Source organism: Notolepis coatsorum (assembly GCF_963971535.1).
Source record: "Notolepis coatsorum genome assembly, chromosome: 1".
NCBI classification, from domain to species: domain Eukaryota; kingdom Metazoa; phylum Chordata; class Actinopteri; order Aulopiformes; family Paralepididae; genus Notolepis; species Notolepis coatsorum.
The window spans coordinates 267144663-267166205 of NC_140165.1; the positions used below are offsets into that span (position 1 = coordinate 267144663).

The 21543-nt window shown below is 44.2% G+C and overlaps 1 protein-coding gene across 1 annotated transcript; it reads right to left on the reverse strand.

Moving 5' to 3' along the window:
* Positions 1 to 18007: 18007 nt before the first annotated feature.
* On the reverse strand, positions 18008 to 21415 carry LOC311224888 (uncharacterized protein; the record flags this gene model as incomplete). The annotated part of the gene is made up of 7 exons (XM_084310027.1): positions 18008 to 18195; positions 18455 to 18628; positions 19082 to 19298; positions 19409 to 19733; positions 19918 to 20393; positions 20943 to 21132; positions 21234 to 21415. The coding sequence occupies 7 exons, from the start codon at positions 21413 to 21415 to the stop codon at positions 18008 to 18010; spliced, it is 1752 nt and encodes a 583-aa protein (XP_084166153.1).
* Between the last annotated feature and the right edge of the window lie 128 nt (positions 21416 to 21543).

Sequence of the window (21543 nt, forward strand, 5' to 3'; positions counted from 1 at the left end):
GGCTGAGACGGATCGGGATTAGAAGCTGCTAGGAAACTGCTTCTCGGCTACGAATTAAAGCCACGATTGAATATAATGTACTTCCTTTCTTGACAATAGCCTATCTATAACAATAATACGAGAGCATACAAGAACAATGAATCTCACTGCCATGTAGCCTACACCATGTGTATGTGATCAATAAAAACTCGAACTTGAATTCCATCACGTCTGTGCGGGAGCGCACAAATAGAGTTTCAAGTTTCAAGTTTCTTTAATAGTTGTCATACAGAAGTACAGAATACTTTTATACAAAATGCTTCTTACTGTTACGCTCCAGACTGTGCAAGACAAGATAAGTATGAAATAAAATAACATAGTATAGCATGTAAATTAGAAGTAAAAAAAAAAAATGAGGTCACAGTGTTCAGTTTAGACATATGTACAATGTTCGATGCAGCATAGACGTAACTGAGTTACCATATAATATACAATACTGTGCAGTGTACTAATATACAATACTATATAGTGCAAGGCAGAAATGGGATGAGGTGCAATTTAGGTACAATTTACAGTAGGTGTACGAGTTGTAGTGCAAATCCTTTATCAATAAATATAAAGTGTAAAGTGTGTTTGTGTGATCTAAAGTGTGGAGAGTGGGTGCTGCAGTGTGTTGTTTGTTTGAGTGAGTGTGTGCGTGTGGGTGTGTGTGCTGTGTGCATTTGATGGTTGTTGCATAGTGTTTATTGTTCGTTTAGCAGCCTGATGGCCTGGGGATAGAAGCTTCTTCTGAGTCTTTCTGTGCTCGCCTTAAGACTCTGGTATCGCTTGCCTGACCGCAGTAGTTCAAAGAGGCAGTTGTTCGGGTGGCTCGAGTCCTTAATAATTCTCTTAGCCTTCCCCTTGCACCGCTTGTTGTAAATGTTCTGGAGGGTGGGAAGCCCCCCTCCAATTGTGCGTTCGGCTGAACGTGTCACTCTTTGTAGTCTGCTACGGTCTTGTGCAGTGCTATTCCCAAACCAGGAGGTGATGTTGCCGGTCAGGATGCTCTCTATTGTACATGAGTAGAAGTTCCTAAGGATCTTCTGACTGACTTGGAACTTCCTTAGGCGCCTGAGGAAGTAGAGGCGTTGTCGTGCCTTCTTCACAACACTGTCAATGTGTGTGGTCCATGTCAAGTCCTCGGATATGTGGGCTCCGAGGTACTTGAAACTGTTCACTCTCTCAACCGGTGCCCCGTCGATGCTGAGGGGGCTGTAGTCCTTGACCCCCGACCTCCTGAAGTCCACAATCATCTCTTTTGTTTTGCTGACGTTCAGGGAGAGGCAGTTCTCCTGACACCACTGTGACAGGTTCTCTACCTCTTCCAGGTAGGCCCTTTCATCATTGGCAGAGATCAGGCCCACCACTACTGTGTCATCAGCAAATTTGATGATGGTGTTGTTGTTCCGCTGTGCTACGCAGTCATGTGTGTACAGGGAGTAGAGGAGGGGGCTCAGAACACAGCCCTGGGGGGCCCCTATGTTGAGCGTGATGGATGAGGAGGTGCAGTTGCCTGCTCTTACCACCTGGGGTCTGCCCGTCAGGAAGTCCAAGACCCACTGGCAGAGGTCATAGTTCAAGCCCAGGTCCCTGAGCTTGGCTATGAGTTTGGAGGGGACTATGGTATTGAATGCTGAGCTGTAGTCGATGAACAGCATTCTCACATAGTTCCCCTGCCTCTTGTCCAGGTGTGATGCTGCTGTGTGCAGCACATGGGCTATGGCGTCCTCCGTGGACCTGTTGGGGCGATATGCAAATTGCAGAGAGTCCAGGTTGATGGGGAGGGAGGAACAGATGTAGCCCTTCACTAGCTTCTCAAAGCACTTCATGGCTATGGAGGTGAGGGCTACAGGGCGGTAGTCGTTGAGGCAAGCGGGCGTAGATTTTTTGGGTACAGGGATGATGGTGGACTTCTTCAGACAGGTGGGGATGACAGCCTGTTCCAAGGACAGGTTGTAGATGTCAGTGAATACCGGGGCCAGTTGGTCGGCACAGACTTTTAGGACGCGGCCGGGGATGCCGTCCGGTCCTGCTGCCTTCCTGATATTCACTTTTTTAAAGATCCGTCTCACCTCATGTTCTGTTACCCTGAACACTGAGTCTCCATCAGCAGCAGACCCCCCCCCCATTGCCGTGGTTTGTAGGCTGGTGTTTTTATTCACAGCCTCAAACCTTGCATAGGAGGAATTGAGATCATTTGCTAAGGAGATGTCACTGTTCAGTTTGAGGGAGGTGCTTTTGTAGTCTGTCATTGTTCTGAGGCCCTGCCACATGCCTCTCGAGTCAGCCTGTTCAAACTGAAGTTCAACTTTATCCCTGTAACGCCGTTTTGCCTCTATTACTGCTCTCCTGACGTTGTATCTTGCCATCTTGTGTTCTTCCATGTTGCTTGTCACCAGCCCGGTGTTGTATGCTGATGTGCGCACTTTCAGAGCCTCACGGATGGATTTGTCTACCCAGGGCTTTTGATTTGGGTAGATTTTAATTGTGGTGGAGGGGATTGTTTCTTCTACCAGAGTACAGACATAGTCAAGCACCGTTTCAGTGTATTCGTTAATATTGGCTGTGTTATCACGGAATACACTCCAGTCTGTGCATTCAAGTGCAGCTTGGAGTGACTCCTCTGACGTCACGGTCCAACGCTTAACCTCTCGCGAGACCACCGGCGTTCGCTTGAGACTTTGTGTCACAATAGACTGTGTTGTCACAATGTAAATAAAAACGTGCACTGAAAAGTTACAGTATGTAGATGGTTGATTATTTGTATGACAGTCAGTAATCAGTTTTATTTAATGAATTGAAAACCGCATTGATACGTAAAAGCAAACTGGCAATAGAAAAGATGTTCAAAATAATAGTTCCCTTAAAACACTAACGCTATTAAATAAAAAATATACAGTGGAGGTTTTTTTTTAATCCCTGAATATCTTGCATGGGTAGATTTACATAAAACTGCTCTATGAGCTCTTGTCTGTATTGCTGTGGCGTTTTGGAGGTGGCAGTTCCACATCTGACATGCGTCAGGTCTTGGGAGTTCCAGCAGCGGGATGCCTAGGGATGCACGATAATTATCGGGCAGCAATTATGACGTCATCCCGATAAACTCGATAACGTTATTAATAGCTCCGATAATATAATATATTTTTTGGTAAAAAAAAATGTGGTGTGGGTGAATTGGAATGAAGTGCGTTTGTTTTGACTAAAGTCTCCTCCCGTTTTGTCAGTACTGTGCTACGACTGACAGCGTGTGGTTTAGGAACAGGGCGTTTTACACAAATCCAGCGCTTCCTTTCTTGGCTGTGACGTAGCCACGCAAGTTAACGTTAACAACAAAGATGGCCGCGTCGGTACTCGGAGTTTCAGAGTAAAAAGATCGCTTGCTATTTGTAATAAATGCAATGCAGACGTTCCACAAGACAGACAGACCGGCGCATGTAGTTCAGCGTCGCGGAGCATTTAGCCCGCTGGCTACCTAGCTCCACTTCAACCAGCATCGGGAGCTCCAGCAGCTTGTCGATGTGCTAATAGCCTCAGCAAGCTAACGTTAGCTGGCTCCAGCAGCTTGTCGATCTGCTGGAGTCAGCTAACGTTAGGTTGCTGAGGCTATTAGCACATCGACAAGCTGCTGGATCTGCCGATGCTGGTTGAAGTGGAGCTAGGTAGCCAGCAGGCTAAATCGATATTATGATGAATTGAAAATGGGGGACCCTGATGGAAACAAGACGAAAGTCTTTCTCAGGTCTGCATCCTCTTAACAATTGTATGTATTGAGCTGTACTGTACTGTACCCATTCTGCAATCTGTTAATAAACTTTTCAATCAATCAATCAATCAATGCTCCCGACGACATCAACAAGCTGCTGGAGCCAGCTAACGTTAGCTTGACTGGTTGCTGGCTAACTAATGAAGCTACTCGTCCCGGGAGATAACGGCGCTGCCTGGCTGGTTGTTGGCTAACTAATGTAGCTACTCGTCCTGTGAGATAACGCCGCTGCCTGGCTGGTTGTTGGCTAACTAATGTAGCTACTCATCCCGTGAGATAACGCGGCTGCCTGGCTGGTTGTTGGCTAACTAATGTAGCTACTCGTCCCGTGAGATAACGGCGCTGCCTGGCTGGTTGTTGGCTAACTAATGTAGCTACTCGTCCCGTGAGATAACGGCGCTGCCTGGCTGGTTGTTGGCTAACTAATGTAGCTACTCGTCCCGTGAGATAACGGCGCTGCCTGGCTGGTTGCCCTTCTGTCAAACTTCTTTAATTTAGCAAACGACTCGTCAATAGGTACAAGCGGGCCCCCAACACCGTGGCGGTGGTGATGCCGCAGGTGACCCGTTGTGGTGGTGATGTGAGGTGGTGATGTGTCCACTCAAAGCCTCTTTTTCAAGGCTCCGCTTTGAAAAAAGAAGAACAAAAAGCTTTGAGCGTCTTAGGTTGGATGCACCACAAGCTGTTGACGGATTGTGAATTTTCATTTGGAAAAATAAATATGGTCACTTTATCAGTCAAAACTGTTGTCTTGGCTTTTGTTTCTGTTGTCTGGTTAGGTCACATTTAAGTTGGTGTTAAGTTATTGTCCTGGGAAGTCTTTTTATGTATTATTATTGTATTGTGATATGTTTTGTTTCATGTTGAAAAAAATATTTTTTTTTATCAAAAAAAATATATACACTTTTTTTTTATAATACAATAAATATCGGTTATCGATATCGGTTATCGGCTTGAGGAGCATAAAGTTATCGGTATCGGTGTCAAAAAAGCAATATCGTGCATCCCTAATTTCTGATGGCCAGATTATGGAACACACTGCAAGCCATGACGATGTGGCAAACCTTTTCAGGCGGTACACTGCAGCGTGCCCCCTGTGCCAGACAGGCAGAGCCTCAGCAGGCAAATTGCACACTCCACGGTGACTCTTGTGCGCGAGTGTGCCCGGTTGTAGATGCGCTCCTGTTGGGGTTGATCAGAGGAGTCATCAGCCATGGCTTCAGTAGATAGCCCCCATCCCCTGCATTTAAGTGATATTTTAATTACAGATACCCCAGTAATAACATTACAATTTAATGCGTTCCTCCCGGCCACCGGCAATGACTTATCAGCCAAATGCAACGATAAATAAATAAGATGCATTCATTTGGAAAGACTTATTCCAAATGCTATTTATAGGGTTTGACAATAATTACACTAATGTCGCTATTTTACAATGAACTATAATGAATTCTGGGTCATACCGAACACGCCAGTGTTGAAACTAATGCACGAAAGCTTATTTCCGCGTTGCAGTCTTCATATTCTACCGTTGGGCGCCAGGTACGCATGGTCTGAGCTGTGCGTAGATATACGCACAATGTCAAGCACACGTTCAAATTAAGCAAAGTCCCACACTTTGCTTAGAAATGATCGTACGCATGGTTTACGCACATATCGGTGTGTATGCACCATTGATAAATGAGGGCCCAGGGCTCTAAAAGACGAAGTAGCCGACAGCATCCTTTGTCTTCAACAAGGGAAAAGGGCTGGTCGTCAAGTGCCATAATTTCTGTGATCAAGTTAGAGATCGCTTGAGCCCTTGGGTCATTTCTGTCAAACTTTAATTTTGCAAACGCCTCGTCAATAGGTACAAGCCCCGCCGGTTCCTTTGCAGCTGGCTTTGGATTCGCAGCAGCTTTAGCTGCTCGCACGTCGTAGTAGGCTTATAACACACCATCGTAGCGGTGGTGATGTTGCAGGTGACTTATTATGTTGGATGTGTTATAGCTTGCTGCCCTTTTCCCTCGTGGAACTTCTGCATTGCATTTGTTACAAATAGCAAGCAAACTGTTTTCCTCTGAAACTTTGAAAAAGTCCCACACTACTGACGCTATGTTTGTTTCCTATCCGTGCTGCTTCTGAAAGTTATGTGACTACGTCACAGCCAGGCATGAGAAAGGGAGCGCTGGATTTGTTAAAAACTCCCTCTTCCTAAACCACACGCTATCAGTCGTACCACAGTACTGGCAAAGCGGGAGGAGCCTAAAGTAAAAACGAACGCCCTTCATCCCAATCCACCCACACGTCATTTTTTTAACCAATTTTTTTTATATATATTATCGGAGCTATCAATAATTTTATCTGGTTTATCGGGATGACGTCATCATTGCTGATATCGGCCCGATAATTATCGACCCGATAATTATCGTGCATCCCTAGTTATTATTATTAGCCGCGGCAGCCTCAGATATTAGCCCTTCATTAGCAAAATCCAGAACTAACGTTAGCTTAGCAGTGTTTCTCATCTGTTTATCTGACATACATTATCCTAGTTTAGCTTGGTAAAGTTGTATTATTTACAGTTTACCAAACAATTATTTTTCAATCTTCTGTAGATGGCCATGATATTGCATTTAGTTGTATTTTCATTTAATTTAGTGTACTTTCTGACAAGGACGTGGTCTTAGTTTTTCCAATGCTATCCTGGAAACACCACTTGGAAGACAAAAACAACAGCTGCCTGCATCAATAACAAATCAGATGTTTTGGCCATCAAATTAAATGCAATATCATAGGTGTAACTGAGGGGTACAATTCCCTGACTGTATTGAATAAGTATGGTATCATTAAACCACTACTGAGTTATGTACATTACTACTGGCCATACAGTACACATGTATATGAGATGAACACTTCCACAATAACACGGCTTCACAACAAATATCGTTTAGAAGAATATTTATTAGCAGCACGAAGATTATCTTACATTACTTTACTTATCAAGATTGAGAGTTGCGCTTGTAAGGCGAAGAATGTGCATGAATAGGTCAAGAGCGTAAGTCCATGAGAATATTACGCAGGAGATAATTAATACCACCTGTATCATAAGAATTATATATGGTACACTAGTAGGGCAGCTGGAGATACTAATAGGGTCCCTCCGGTTGTAGGCCAGCAGGGGAGAGGATTTGTCGGTAGCGAAAGTCTGGGTCAACGAGGAATAAGGAGACTCCAGGTACAGGAGACAGTGCAATAATCCCTTGATCCGCAGACGAACAACAGCTATTCTCCGGTATGCAGTGCCGCATGGAGGAAAGCTAGCCAGCCTCAGGGGTCCTAGAGGCGGGCTCGACGATGCTCCTCACAGGGTAAATCCCACACAGTTGTGGGTGTAGACGATTCTCCGCTCCATCAGCTACAGGACCAAAGCAAATATAATCCAGCCGAAAAGGGCTCTGTAGTCGTCGGGGTAGGTTATCCAGTGTACATATCCACACGGTTCTCGTCTAGGGCTCCTCGGATGACGGCACCAGGTTAAGCCACCCAGCCTGGATAAGCACACTAGCTCGGTACGAGGAAGCGTTGGTAATGCTGGTCACTGTAGAACGGTAGCCGCACGATACACTATACATAATAGACTATTACTTAATAATAGAATAGGTCGAACTCGACGATACAGCGTTAAACTCTGACACTTCAGCTATCAATTCGCACGCGGTCTCAAGGCTCTATTTCTAATATTTTTTTTTTTATAAAATATATATATTATATAATTAGACTTGTACTTGTATTATCTGCGAGACATCGCCACCACGCAACAAGCTCCACTGTCTGTGTGTACTCTAGTAGCCTCCAGCTACGGCCAGGATTCTCCGGAGCTGCACCTGGACCTATACTCGAGTAGCCTCGAGCAGAGCTACGGCCAGGATTCTCCGGCGCTGCACCTGGACCCTATTGTATTGGTATAACGTTAGCAAGCCCTCAGCTCGAATACGCATCGAATCAGTGTTATAAGACATTGATATCAGGACCTATCTGTAGCTACTGCTAGCCGGATATATAACGTTAATACAACGCCTCAGTGAATTATTTAGTTCAATGGGACATTTTGTTTTGAACGGTGAACTAACTTGCGTTAACGTGAGCTAACAGCTAACGGAGCTATCATACACGTCTCTACTAGACTTGATGGAGCGTTTGTTGATGTCAGGAGCTATCGGTAGCTGGCCGGCTAGATACCGTTCGGTTAGACAATGCCTCATCATGTATTAAACTAAAAGTGAATAGTTGACTGGGTCATTTTGTAACGGTAGCTAAGCTAACGTTAGCTCAGGGAGACGCCGTCGTCCTCCCGACCATGTTCTATAGATATCTATGCTCCCGACAGCTCCCGTGTCCCGTCCCACTAGACTACTAGACCCGTGTTTACATGTGTGCGGTAGGGGCTGGCACGCCCACTGCGCGAAGCCTCCTAAATAACTTTTTCCAGTTCGCACATATCTATTATCTATGACTAATTCTATCTATTTTTAGGGGCAAATGCGAGTGAAATAGTCGCGCTGTGGTTACATGACGTCATTGCTATTTTAGAGCTGCTCTACCCGGTTACACGGTATAGTCAAAATCCATACCGTAGAGCAAATTCATACCGTTTATACCGTATACCATTTATACCGTCCACCCCTACAGCACGTTGTATCGTGGTGTGAGGCTTCAACTTATTGGGGTAACATACTGCTGTATCCACCTGCAACGTATTTATACGTAAGGTGAACAATCTAGTACCAGCCTTATTTCTGTCTCGTATTCTTGCGCAGAACCGGGCATGTCCAGGCATGTCTTGGCGGTGACTTTGAACTAGACATTGGGGGTATGGCCGTGGCGCCTAGGGGATCGCTGTCCAATAGGAGAACGAAATATTATGGTCTGTACTAGGTAAAGGGATATTCCGTGTATATGTACAAGGGATATCAGACGATATACAAATACTATACAATATATCTCAAGTAATAAATATATATATTCGGTTTAATCTGACCCTTCGTAACAATAGGCTTATATTCATAGATCAGAACTATAGCAGTGCATCTGTCTATATATACACCCATGTGTTTTTCAGTTCTTAAATCTTTCTGTCAGGATTTTCCTTCCTTTCCAATTAGTTAGCCTAGGAAAATAGAGCTAAGAGTTAAGGACTGATGGTTCTTTCTTGGCTTTCTGTGTTCCTGATGAATTTCAACTGAAAAGTTAGACCTTTTGTAAGTTTTGTTTGTTAGGATGAATGTACAATGTACTGATATTTCTTTCCTTACTTTCCCCCAAGACTGCTCTGAATATGACCACCCCTAGCCTCTCACACCTTGGTTTGAGAGAACCGTCTGTCTGTTTGGTGGACTGCATGAAACCGCCACAGCTGGACCAGGAGCAGAGCTGTTTGGACTGCATGGAAACAAGTATGGAAATGTTGACTTTAATCTGTAAACATTATGACTTTATAAGTGTTGACTTTAACCTCTTAACATATTCGGGGCCATTGGGGGCTGTCTAATCTCACGCTAAACGGCCAGCATTTCAAAACAGACTTGCATTGTATGTGAGGCTGTTTGTAGAGCTAAATCTATACTTTATAGTATTGCTATCTGTCCATTCTCATTGTCAATTGAGACCATAAACCGTCCCTTCAAAATGGCTTAACACTTTGGCTGCCAGGAGCCGTGTTAAAGCGTCATTCCCGGCCATGCTCAAGTTGCCGGAGGACACTTTACAGCGTCCTTATATCAATATTTCAAAAATCTGCGATCGGATTCATATGTCCCCTCCGCTGGCCTGAGATCCACCAGGAGGACCCACTGAGCTCTCTGGCGGTTCAGGAGCGCCATCTGGTGGCCAATCGGTGCAATCGCTTAACAGGAAGTGGCATAGAGGTTGTGCTGGACAGCCGTATTACTTCCGGGCACTCGCTATAGGTCCCGGCATTCTAGCTCGTCAGAATACACAGCGATCGATTGCCAATAACTCGATAAACAACATGATTTGGACGTATATACCATTATACAAGCTGGAGATGGACCGGGTAAATCTACATCCCATAATGATAAAATTTCTACTCTACGATGATCGCCCAACGGCGCGCGGAGACTGGGGTGAGTTTTAGCGTGTAACGTTACCGTGTTCGATACTAACTGCTATTATCAACATTTGACCCACATTAGATGATTGGTATAACGCTGCCCACGGAATTATAAACGCCCCCTAGCCCATCCGGTCAACATCAGATGATGTGTAGTAACTTCTAGAAGTACGTCTAGTTGGAATTTTTTATATCGCGCTGATTGCCATAAAACTGTATTGCATCATCAATATAATGCATTTGGGGCTATAGATCACGTTCTGGAGAAAGCTGCAGAAAGAGATGAAAACATACTTATACATTAGACCATACTTTACTATGAATATGTGAATGAAAAAGTTTAACGTTGCTACACAATGAACAATACATATAGGACTTTGAATGGGCCCTAATAATGGCAATGTAGCAATATAATTAAAAAAGTTATAGCCATGCAAAGAAGGGGTACTTCTCCATAGACAAATAGAGCCGGCAACCTATGGTATATCATGAATTTAACCCATGGCAACCCTAAAGAAAAAATGTTCATCAATACGTTATCATTTTATAGCCTCGTGAATATAAGCGTTATATGGGATTTGGACTAGTATATTTCCTTGAAGGCGAGATACAGGGCGCTAAGCTAATAACGTTAAATCGAACAGCGTTTCGGCACTACAGAAGATGGAGCTAAACCGCTAAATGCATATTGTCGGTATTCATGGTCCACCATGAATGCATGGGGGGGGGGGGGGGCGGGGGACGTCATTTCTGATTATTGATTACTGTTACATTCAAGCCTAAAGTATGGCTCGTGTAGGCCTTGAATGCAAAGTGGTGGACACAGGACAAGACAGGAGTTTATAAAAAATAACACTATTTATTGGAACAGCTATTTACATGGACAAAAAGGGTGAGAGCTGGGTGCTCCAGACTCAAAAGGTCAATAACAAAACCAAGGCACATAGGCCAAAATAGAACAATAGCAAAAATAGCAGCAGTGAGAGCAGATGAGACTCTGGTGAGCTGACATCTCTTGTGAAGTGGGAGACACTGCAGCCTGCACTCTGCTCTCCTTTGTAGGGCGTGGTGCCTCATCACCACACCTGTGTCAATTAGAAGGGCGGCCATTTTAATAACATGGAACACCAAAAACAGGAAGAAATCAAACCACCAATTAGTGACAACACACTACAACCACAATGTGAATATGCACCACAGACAGTAAGTATCCCTCCACCATGTGAAAGTAATACGTAACAATTACCAATAACCGCGTTAGCCACATTCGCTGATCGCCTGGTTGGCTAACAAAGCAAGGCCTGATCAGTGTGTAATTTATGTGAAAAAGATCTCCCAGTTATCGATTGCCATCTGGTAGATCGATATGTCCATTGGCTGATGATATATTCCTTTACTGCATAGTGAATTCGGCGTCGCAAAAGGTATTCCAAGCTACAGGCTACACATATAGAATCCAGCTAACTGGAAACTCCATTGAAAGTTAAAAAAAAAAGAAGGCACCGTTCTGCCACAGGGAACACTGCATTATCGAGACAGCGCCCCTAAGAGGATCTGGCCGGTAATGCACTTTTCAGAATTCGAAGAGTGGGGTAAATCTGCAGTGCTGCTCGGTGACATTGAGTAGGTTATTAAAATGGAATAAAAGCCAAAACAACCTTGCCACGGACATGTCCATGGTTGGCCCTTTAAGCATGGCGCCGAAACACGGACATCTCCGTGGTCAGGCGAGAATGTGTTAAGCCAGATTCTAAATTCGCCTAAAAGTAAAAGGAAGATTGCTCCACTTCTACAAGCCTGGTGGTACTAAATCCAGATTGAACTCTGCCATTGGAAAGAGGAGATTTGGCCCGATCCATAGATGTATGACTTAATAATAAGGTAATTTATATGCCTGATATTCTATAGTTATAAAAAAAAGTTGAAGTCCAAGGCGGCTCTACACATTTTAAAAAGCCTTTATTTAATGGCTCACATTATTTAGATCATTTAAAAGAAACCAACATGTTTCGGCCTACATAGGGCCTTCATCAGGGTATAGATAACTAAGACCAAACAAAACTCTGACTAATATAGAGAATCCAGGACTCTGGGAGAGTCTAATTACAATGAGAGACAGCTGGTGCTAAACGAATGGAGGCACAGAATATACATAACATGACAGTTAGAAGGGGTCAGCAAAGACACAATCCACTTAATGGTAGGCTAAGTCAAAAAAGATATCACTGTGGAAGGATTATACAATAATACTAAATATATATAAAATAAAAGATGAATACATTATGTATATATACTAGAGCTGGGCCGTTAACGGCGTTAACGTGCTGCGTTAACGCTATACTAGTATCGCGCGATAATATAATTAACGCATTAATAAAAAAAAAAAAAAAAAAAACGTTATATATATATATTTTTTTTTTTTACATTTTCTTTTTTTTAACCTTTATTTACCCAGGGTAGGTTCGCTGAGCACATATGCTCTTTTTCAGGAACGCCCTGCTTCACATTCACACAGTTCCATTCACACCTGGGAGCTGCCCAGTACAACCACAGTTGACACCATTGGCCACTGAGCAACTCCACTGGAGCAGTTGATTCAAGCCATTGTCACATAGTTCAAGTTTGAAATTATTCTTTCTGTTTTGCTCCTGAGAGTGTGCTAGATACTGTACTGGTAATATTATTTATTTGTGTTAACTTCTGAATAAAACAACTTATTAAACACAAGTACATCTTATTGAACATTATTTTGATATTTCATTACCAATTATCATAGCAAAACAGCTTTTTCAAACAGTCTGTAATGCATTTTGGAAACGGGAGATGGGCTCATGGTGTAATGGGCCACCTGGCCGCGTGTAGCTGTTCCGCAACAGTAAGTTACTTCCGGGGTAGGCCTGATTGGCCCCGAAAGCACGTGACAGGCGCGGCCACGCCCCCGCGGCCGCCTCAGGACGCGCAACGAGGCTGCTGCTTTCCGCCTTCAACGCCGCCCGCCGCAGAGGAGGAAGAGGCAGGCGTTCGCGTATGAAATAAAATAGTATAGAGACATATGTACAGCGTCGCGATCGCAGTCATCAGTCATAATAACATTTGAAAGGCATACATTGTTGGATGAAATAAAATAGTATAGAGACATATGTACAGCGTCGCGATCATCAGTCATAATAACATTTGAAAGGCATACATTGTTGTATGAAATAAAATAGTATAGAGACATATGTACAGCGTCGCGATCGCAGTCATCAGTCATAATAACATTTGAAAGGCATACATTGTTGTATGAAATAAAATAGTATAGAGACATATGTACAGCGTCGCGATCATCAGTCATAATAACATTTGAAAGGCATACATTGTTGTATGAAATAAAATAGTATAGAGACATATGTACAGCGTCGCGATCGCAGTCATCAGTCATAATAACATTTGAAAGGTATACATTGTTGTATGAAATAAAATAGTATAGAGACATATTGTACAGCGTCGCGATCATCAGTCATAATAACATTTGAAAGGCATACATTGTTGTATGAAATAAAATAGTATAGAGACATATTGTACAGCGTCGCGATCATCAGTCATAATAACATTTGAAAGGCATACATTGTTGTATGAAATAAAATAGTAGAGACATATGTACAGCGTCGCGATCGCAGTCATCAGTCATAATAACATTTGAAAGGCATACATTGTTGTATGAAATAAAATAGTATAGAGACATATGTACAGCGTCGCGATCATCAGTACTGTCAGTACATCAGTACATTAACAGTACTGTATTTGCAAATCTGATATGTCATAAATGTATAGATGTAGCAGTACTGTCTATCTGTATGTCATGTATGTCATATATGTTATGATGAATTGAAAATGGGGGACCCTGATGTAAACAAGACGAAAGTCTTTCTCTGGTCTGCATCCCCTTAACAATTGTATGTATTGAGCTGTACTGTACTGTACCCATTCTGCAATCTGTTAATAAACTTTTCAATCAATCAATTCAATCAGTCATAATGAATGGGGGACCCTGATGTAAACAAGACAAAAGTCTTTCTCTGGTCTGCATCCCCTTAACAATTGTGTGTATTGAGCTGTACTATATTGTACCCATTCTGCAATCTGTTAATAAAGTTTTCAATCAATCAATCAATCAAAAACCTTATGTGTGTTGTCGCTCTCAAAGAGCACCTACGGGAGACTGCAATTCGAAACTGGCCCCTGTAAATGTCCTAACCCAACCCCCTCCAATGTACAGTAAATTACCAAGTATGGTTGTCAATATTCCAATGTAGTTTTGCTTGTACAGTTGTACAGTGTCCCCCACCCACCCTAACCACCTCCAATGTACAGTCCCCACCCCACCCAATTACCCAACCTCCTCCAATGTACAGTTTCTACGTCAAATGTATATACTCTTTTCTGGACTCTTTTTGTATCACAAACAGTATTTGCAAATCTGGTACGTCATAAATGTATAGATGTAGCAGTACTGTATCTGTATGTCGTGTATATCATATATGTTATGATGAATTGAAAATGGGGGACCCTGATGTAAACAAGACGAAAGTCTTTCTCTGGTCTGCATCCCCTTAACAATTGTATGTATTGAGCCGTACTGTACTGTACCCATTCTGCAATCTGTTAATAAAGTTTTCAATCAATCAATCAATAATAACATTTGAAAGGCATACATTGTTGTATGAAATAAAATAGTATAGAGACATATGTACATAAATGTATAGATGTAGCAGTACTGACTATCTGTATGTCATGTATGTCATATATGTCCTGATGAATTGAAAATGGGGGACCCTGATGTAAACAAGACGAAAGTCTTTCTCTGGTCTGCATCCCCTTAACAATTGTGTGTATTGAGCTGTACTGTATTGTACCCATTCTGCAATCTGTTAATAAAGTTGTCAATCAATCAATCAATACAGCGTCGCGATCATCAGTCATCAGTCATAATAACATTTGAAAGGCATACATTGTTGTATGAAATAAAATAGTATAGAGACATATGTACAGCGTTGCGATCGCAGTCATCAGTCATAATAATCGCGCCGCAGTCGACAGTCATGCAATCATTTATCATAGAGACATATGTACAGCGTCGCGATCAGTCATCAGTCATAATAATCGCGCCGCAGTCGGCAGTCATGCAATCATTTATCATTTAACATTTGAAAGGCATACATTGTTGAAGGCAAGATCTACGCATTGAAGCGCTGAGAGAAAAAGACAGCCAAGATTGTACTTTAAACTAAATTACTTTTATTTGCCTGTATTCTAATTACATGCGCTGCTTTGGTCCAACATTAAAACGTCAAAGTAGAACTATTATGTACTTTCTCATATTATTAACATTGACAAACATATTTACAATTAGCATTTTATAAAGTAGAACTGTAATGTGTACTTTCTCAGACAGTGCTAAGTGCAGTCAGTGCTAAGTGCAGCATCATTTTCACATCAAAACAAATGTAGAACTGTAATGTGGACTTTCTCAGACAGTGCTAAGTGCAGTCAGTGCTAAGTGCAGCATCATTTTTGTAACTGAGGGGTACAATTCCCTGACTGTATTGATAAGTATGGTATCATTAAACCACTACCGCTTTATGTACTTTAATTACTGGCCATACAGTACACGATATCTAAGTATGATGAACACTTTCCCACATATGAAATCAGGTCCACACAAAGGTAATAGTCAAATATTTAATATATAGCAAAAGGTACATATAATAATTACTTAATACATTTATGATTTGAATTGAATGCTCTTGTAAGGCAAATGAGTACTCGTATGCAAATCAACACTGAATGTCCAATCTCTGGTTACACAGGAAGCAAGTATACAACCTGGCTCTTAGGGGATTATAGCGATGGTCACTTAATGATTATAGCTGGATAATATACTGAAGGGGTCCCGCCGGTCGTAAGCCAGTAGGGGGGGTAGGAGAGCCGTCGGCTGTATCCCGTCTGGTCAACGATTTCCAGGGAGAATTCAGGTACAGAAAACAGTGCCCGTGGAACCTTGATCCACAGATGAATACACTTGGGCTCTCTTGTAGACGATAGCTGTAGCTGTCGCTGTCGGTCCACAACGAAGAAGAAGCGAGGCGACCTCAGTCTGGTCTGAGCGCCGTCTCACCTTGGCTCCTCTCGGGGTAAATCCAACACTCACCGGTGTTGGCGATTATCCGCTCCACAAATCAAAGCACCAAAGCAAATTGATATTCCATGCCGTATAGGGCTCAGCAGTCGTCGGGGTAGGTAATCCAATGTGCAGGTCCACTCGTCCTCGCCCAGAACTCCTCGGATGAAAGCACCACGCGTGGTCTGCCCAGCCTGGTTAAGACTCTAGATAACGCGAGGAAACGATGGGGGTGCTGCTCACTTTAGAACTCTAACCGAACGATGCACCATACATAATAGACTATTATTACTTAATAGAAATACGGTGCCAAACTCTGGCAATTCAGCTATTAATTCGCACGAGGTCTCACTGCTATTCTAAGGCCAAACAGGCCGTACTACACCGCACGCGGTATCGTGGGGTGAGGCTTCACGTCTTGTTACTTAGTTGGGTAGAAGGGTAAAGGACTAAGAGGAATTCTACATTTCTTGCGCCATATTTATATGCACAGTGGACAAGTAGTGCCGCTCTGCTTTCGGTAGCCGTATTCCTGCGCGGAGCTGAGGCTAGTAAAGGCATGTCTCGTCGGTACCTTTGAACTTGAACGCCAGGGGCTTGTCCCTGGCGCCTGGTCCTTTTGTCCAATAAGAGAATGAACTATTATGGGCTGTAGTAGAATAAAGGGATATTCAGTGTATATGTACAAGGAATATACAAGGGATATCAAACGATATACAAATACTATTAAATATATATCCATAAATAAATATATATATTCGGTTTAATCTGATCCTTCACAACAATTTTCACATCAAAACAAACGTAGAACTGTAATGTGGACTCTCAGGGTAAGATAAAAAAAAAAAAACTTTGACCGTTACACTATTAGCTTCAATGTTTTTTTGCCCCACTAGTGTTCAAAGCCACCGACGCGCTCAGGCTGTGTTGCTTTGCAGGTCGCCCAGCTTGAACGCGTCTCCTTGAGCCAGCTGGCAACTTCCTGCGCGCCACTGCAGTTGGCTGACAGCCAATGATCGGGCCTTGCCGCCGCGCAGCCCGGCGTAATGTGAAAGCCCTCGTTGACAGGCTCCCGGACTTGCCGAATGTGCGTAAGGCTGACGACATTGCGGAAGGGTTCCTCTTCAGCAGCTGATACTGTTTTGACCAGGCCTTGCAGTCAGCAGTGAAGAGGGGGTCCTGACTGCGTCGCCGCATATCTGACAACGACTCCTCGAAATCACAGTCGTCATCATCTGAATGTGTGACAATAAGAAGGGAATAGGTTTATTTTGAATGTCACAGGGTTTGAACAACTTCAAGATGTACATCCTTCATATTATTATATCCTATTTAACACTTGTGGCTGGAGTAGGGAATACACGCGCATATCAACAACTACAGTATCTCACATCTTATGGTGTGTGTGTGTGTGTGTGTGTGTGTGTGTGTGTGTGTGTGTGTGTGTGTGTGTGTGTGTGTGTGTGTGTGTGTGTGTGTGTGTGTGTGTGTGTGTGTGTGTGTGTGTGTGTGTGTGTGTGTGTGTGTGTGTGTGTGTGTGTGTGTGTGTGTGTGTGTGTGTGTGTGTGTGTAGGCGTGTGTGAGAGAAAGTGACACAAACAGACGCGTTCATAACTGACCGGTTTCTTGCAGCTCATCTGTCGCCGTACCGCTTGGCCCAGGGGTGGCGTCTGTTTGATCTGTCGCCGTACCGCTTGGCCCAGGGGTGGCGTCTGTTTGATCTGTCGCCGTACCGCTTGGCCCAGGGGTGGCGTCTGTTTGATCTGTCGCCGTACCGCTTGGCCCAGGGGTGGCGTCTGTTGACACAAAGACACGCTCATATCAACAACTACAGTATGTCACATCTTATGGTGTGTGTGTGTGTGTGTGTGTGTGTGTGTGTGTGTGTGTGTGTGTGTGTGTGTGTGTGTGTGTAGGCGTGTGTGAGAGAAAGTGACACAAACAGACGCGTTCATAACTGACCGGTTTCTTGCAGCTCATCTGTCGCCGTACCGCTTGGCCCAGGGGTGGCGTCTGTTTGATCTGTCGCCGTACCGCTTGGCCCAGGGGTGGCGTCTGTTTGATCTGTCGCCGTACCGCTTGGCCCAGGGGTGGCGTCTGTTTGATCTGTCGCCGTACCGCTTGGCCCAGGGGTGGCGTCTGTTGACACAAAGACACGCTCATATCAACAACTACAGTATGTCACATCTTATGGTGTGTGTGTGTGTGTGTGTGTGTGTGTGTGTGTGTGTGTGTGTGTGTGTGTGTGTGTGTGTGTGTGTGTGTGTGTGTGTGTGTGTGTGTGTGTGTGTGTGTGTGTGTGTGTGTGTGTGTGTGTGTGTGTGTGTGTGTGTGTGTGTGTGTGTGTGTGTGTGTGTGTGTGCGCGTGCATGCATGCTGCAAGGGTGGTATTACTTACCCTGGAATGACTGGCATGCTGGCTGAGCAAGTCTCAGGGGCTGAGCAAGTCTCAGGGGCTGAGCAAGTCTCAGGGGCTGAGCAAGTCTCAGGGGCTGAGCAAGTCTCAGGGGCTGAGCAAGTCTCAGGGGCTGAGCAAGTCTCAGGGTTTGAAGGAAGCCCAAGGGGACGGTTGCTATAGTATACAGAATATAAGAATAAGCGGCATTGCGTTCAGTGTAGGAAAGGTCTATTATGGTTTATTGTAGGGATGTGCGATATTATCGGCCTACCGATATTATCGGCCGATATCGGCATTAAAATGTGATATCGGAAAATATCGGTATCGTTTTTTTTTACATTTCTATAACCTTTATTTACCCAGGCAAGCGCGTAAGAACAATTTCTGATTTTATTTATTGTCAAAAGTATGCATTAATTCCACAACAAGAGATATGTAATGTTAATTACCTGAAATTATTCCATTTTGGGGGGGGGGGGGGGACCCTGCATATATCGGTATCGGTTGATATCGGTTGATATCGGTATCGGAAATTAAGAGTTTGACAATATCGGTATATCGGTATCGGTAAAAAAGCCAATATCGAGCATCCCTAGTTTATTGTGAAAAGAAAGGTATTAGCTTTACCTCCTGCTGATGTTAATTTGAGCAGTACGACCTTCATCTCCGGAGTTGTCGGGAGAAAAGTGTTGGACATATCCACAGGGTAAAACTTGGCCACTGCTGCCAGATGTTTACAGGGGGCCCCAGTTTGTCCTGCCGGGCATGAGCACAGCTCCATCTCCGCGTCCACGATGTACGCCCCCGTCACCGAGCCCTTCACCTCGTACCTGTTGCCCTCAAGCTATACAAATCATGCGTCATACAAGGGACATTACACAATGGCTAAATCTGCACGCTAAATCTGCACTGGTTACTGTAGTCATCTCTAAAAGTATGCATTTGATATAGTACCTGCTGGATCTGAGATTCAGTGATGTTGGTAACCTGCGGAAGGAATCTCCTCCTCTGATATGTCCGCAAGCGTCCGAGGGCAACATCCACAATGCGGGCCTCATAGTAGACCTCCAGCTGTTTGGTCAGGATGTCAAACAGTTGGCCTGGATTGAAGGTTTTTGTCCTCTGGAGGATCCCGTCTTTGAGGACGCGCATCGCTGCTTCAGCGTAATTATTGGTGTTATTTCCCCGGGTGAGGAGACCGTGGCTGCCCCTGTAGCTTAGTGCCCAACACTCCCTGCGACTGTACAGGCGCTCAATGTACTGCAGGTACTTTTCATACCTGCAATTGATCAAATAAGGAAACAAACACAGAAAATGCACATACATCGATGTAATGACAGCAGGCTCATGAAGAGGTAGACACATGAAGTATGCAAATGCAAGCCTCCTGACTTTCTTGCACCGAATTTGCAAGACTGCTGTGTGATTGTGGGATGTGATTGTGGGAATGTCTAAGCACTAACCTGACAGCAACAGGGTGCTCTCTCGCTGCAGAGTACAGCCTGTCCACCTCTGCTGTCTCCTTTGAGTAGAGCATCCCTTTAACCAGAGTGAACAGAGTTGGCCTGTCTCTGCACTCCACCAGACTCGCCTTGCTCCACAGCCATCGCCATACTGCTTGTAGCACATGGAAAATGCACAGGAGGCAAGTGGCTTGTGGGAATGCCCTCCCTAAAGCTCCCCTCTCTGCCGCGCAGTCGTCCGTCATGAAGATCTGTGGCCCAGCTTCTCCCCTGCCAGCAAAGGCCCTCTCTCCAATCAAATTCTTCAGCAGCTGTAGCCCTTCAAAAATAGTCTCCTCATCCTCAGACTGGCAGAAAAGGATCCCCAATGGTAGAGCTCCGGCAGGGCTGTGGGTCAGCAACAAAAAAACTCTGATGTTCTCCCTGTCCATGTTGCCGGAGGAATCTATGAAGCAGAGTTCGCCACTGTGCTTCAGCTGACAGACCGACAAACACAGATGGACAGACGGACAGACAGACGGACACAGAGGCAGGCATAGTTAGTGTTAGTTAGTGTGTTGTTTAGAATAGAATAGAGCAGAATAGAATAGAATAGAATAGAATAGAATAGAATAGAATAGATCTTTATTGTCATTGTTACAGTTGTTACAACGAAATTTAAAATGCAACCCTAGGTGCCCTAGGTGCTAGTAAAAAAATAAAAACAGTCCTAAACACAGTATTAAATATAAAAACAGGGGTGGGGCATAAATAACATTAATATAAACAGGGGGGTGTAAAAGATAATTGTTAATGTTAATGTTGTGTGTGCGTGTGCGTGGGGGGGCAAGAGCAGCCGTGCGTAGCCCCCCCCGCTCTCTCCAGATGGGACAGGGTAGAGTGGAGAGTCGTGGCGATGGCGTCCTCCGTGGACCTGTTGGCTCTGTAGGCGAACTGGTAGGCGATTTAGTTAGTTGCCACCTCAGCACCACTGAATGGAACACCATGACAAAATCACAGTATACAGATACAAATAGCCAAAATACCTGGTGGTGCACTCGCTTCATGAGGGGAGAGGCCACTGCGACTAATGGGCCCCCGCGAGAAGAGGTTCCCATTACAGCACAGCTGTCCTGGCACGCGGCGTTGTACGCGTCCACCTGATTCCCGAGGGCTTCCAACATACTTGCACCACGCTGGGTGCCATATTTGTCCTTGGTCAACGCTCCGGACAATCTGGCAAAGAACACTAATTTAGTAACTGCATACAATTCCAATTAAATGAACATCTACGCGGTTATGAATATTTTGGCAGTACTGTATAACTGAACGTCTACCTTTGCACATAGGCCAGGTCTGGGCAGATCTCTCTGTTGGCTGCAGCATAGACGTAGTCGTCTCCGTGTTCAATTGCCAGATTCTGCTTTAGCACAAACAAAGCAGAAGGAGGCGTGTGGCCTAACTCTAATAACCCGGTCAACACGTCTATGGCCTTTTGTCCAACATCTCTATAGCGCATGGCATCTGCGACATGGAGATTGTGATTGTGCCTATTCACAATGCGAACTTCCAATGGGAAATGAGCGATATGTGGGTCTTTGCTCCTGTGAAACAAAATCAACTTAACAATTTAAAACTAGGCCCCAA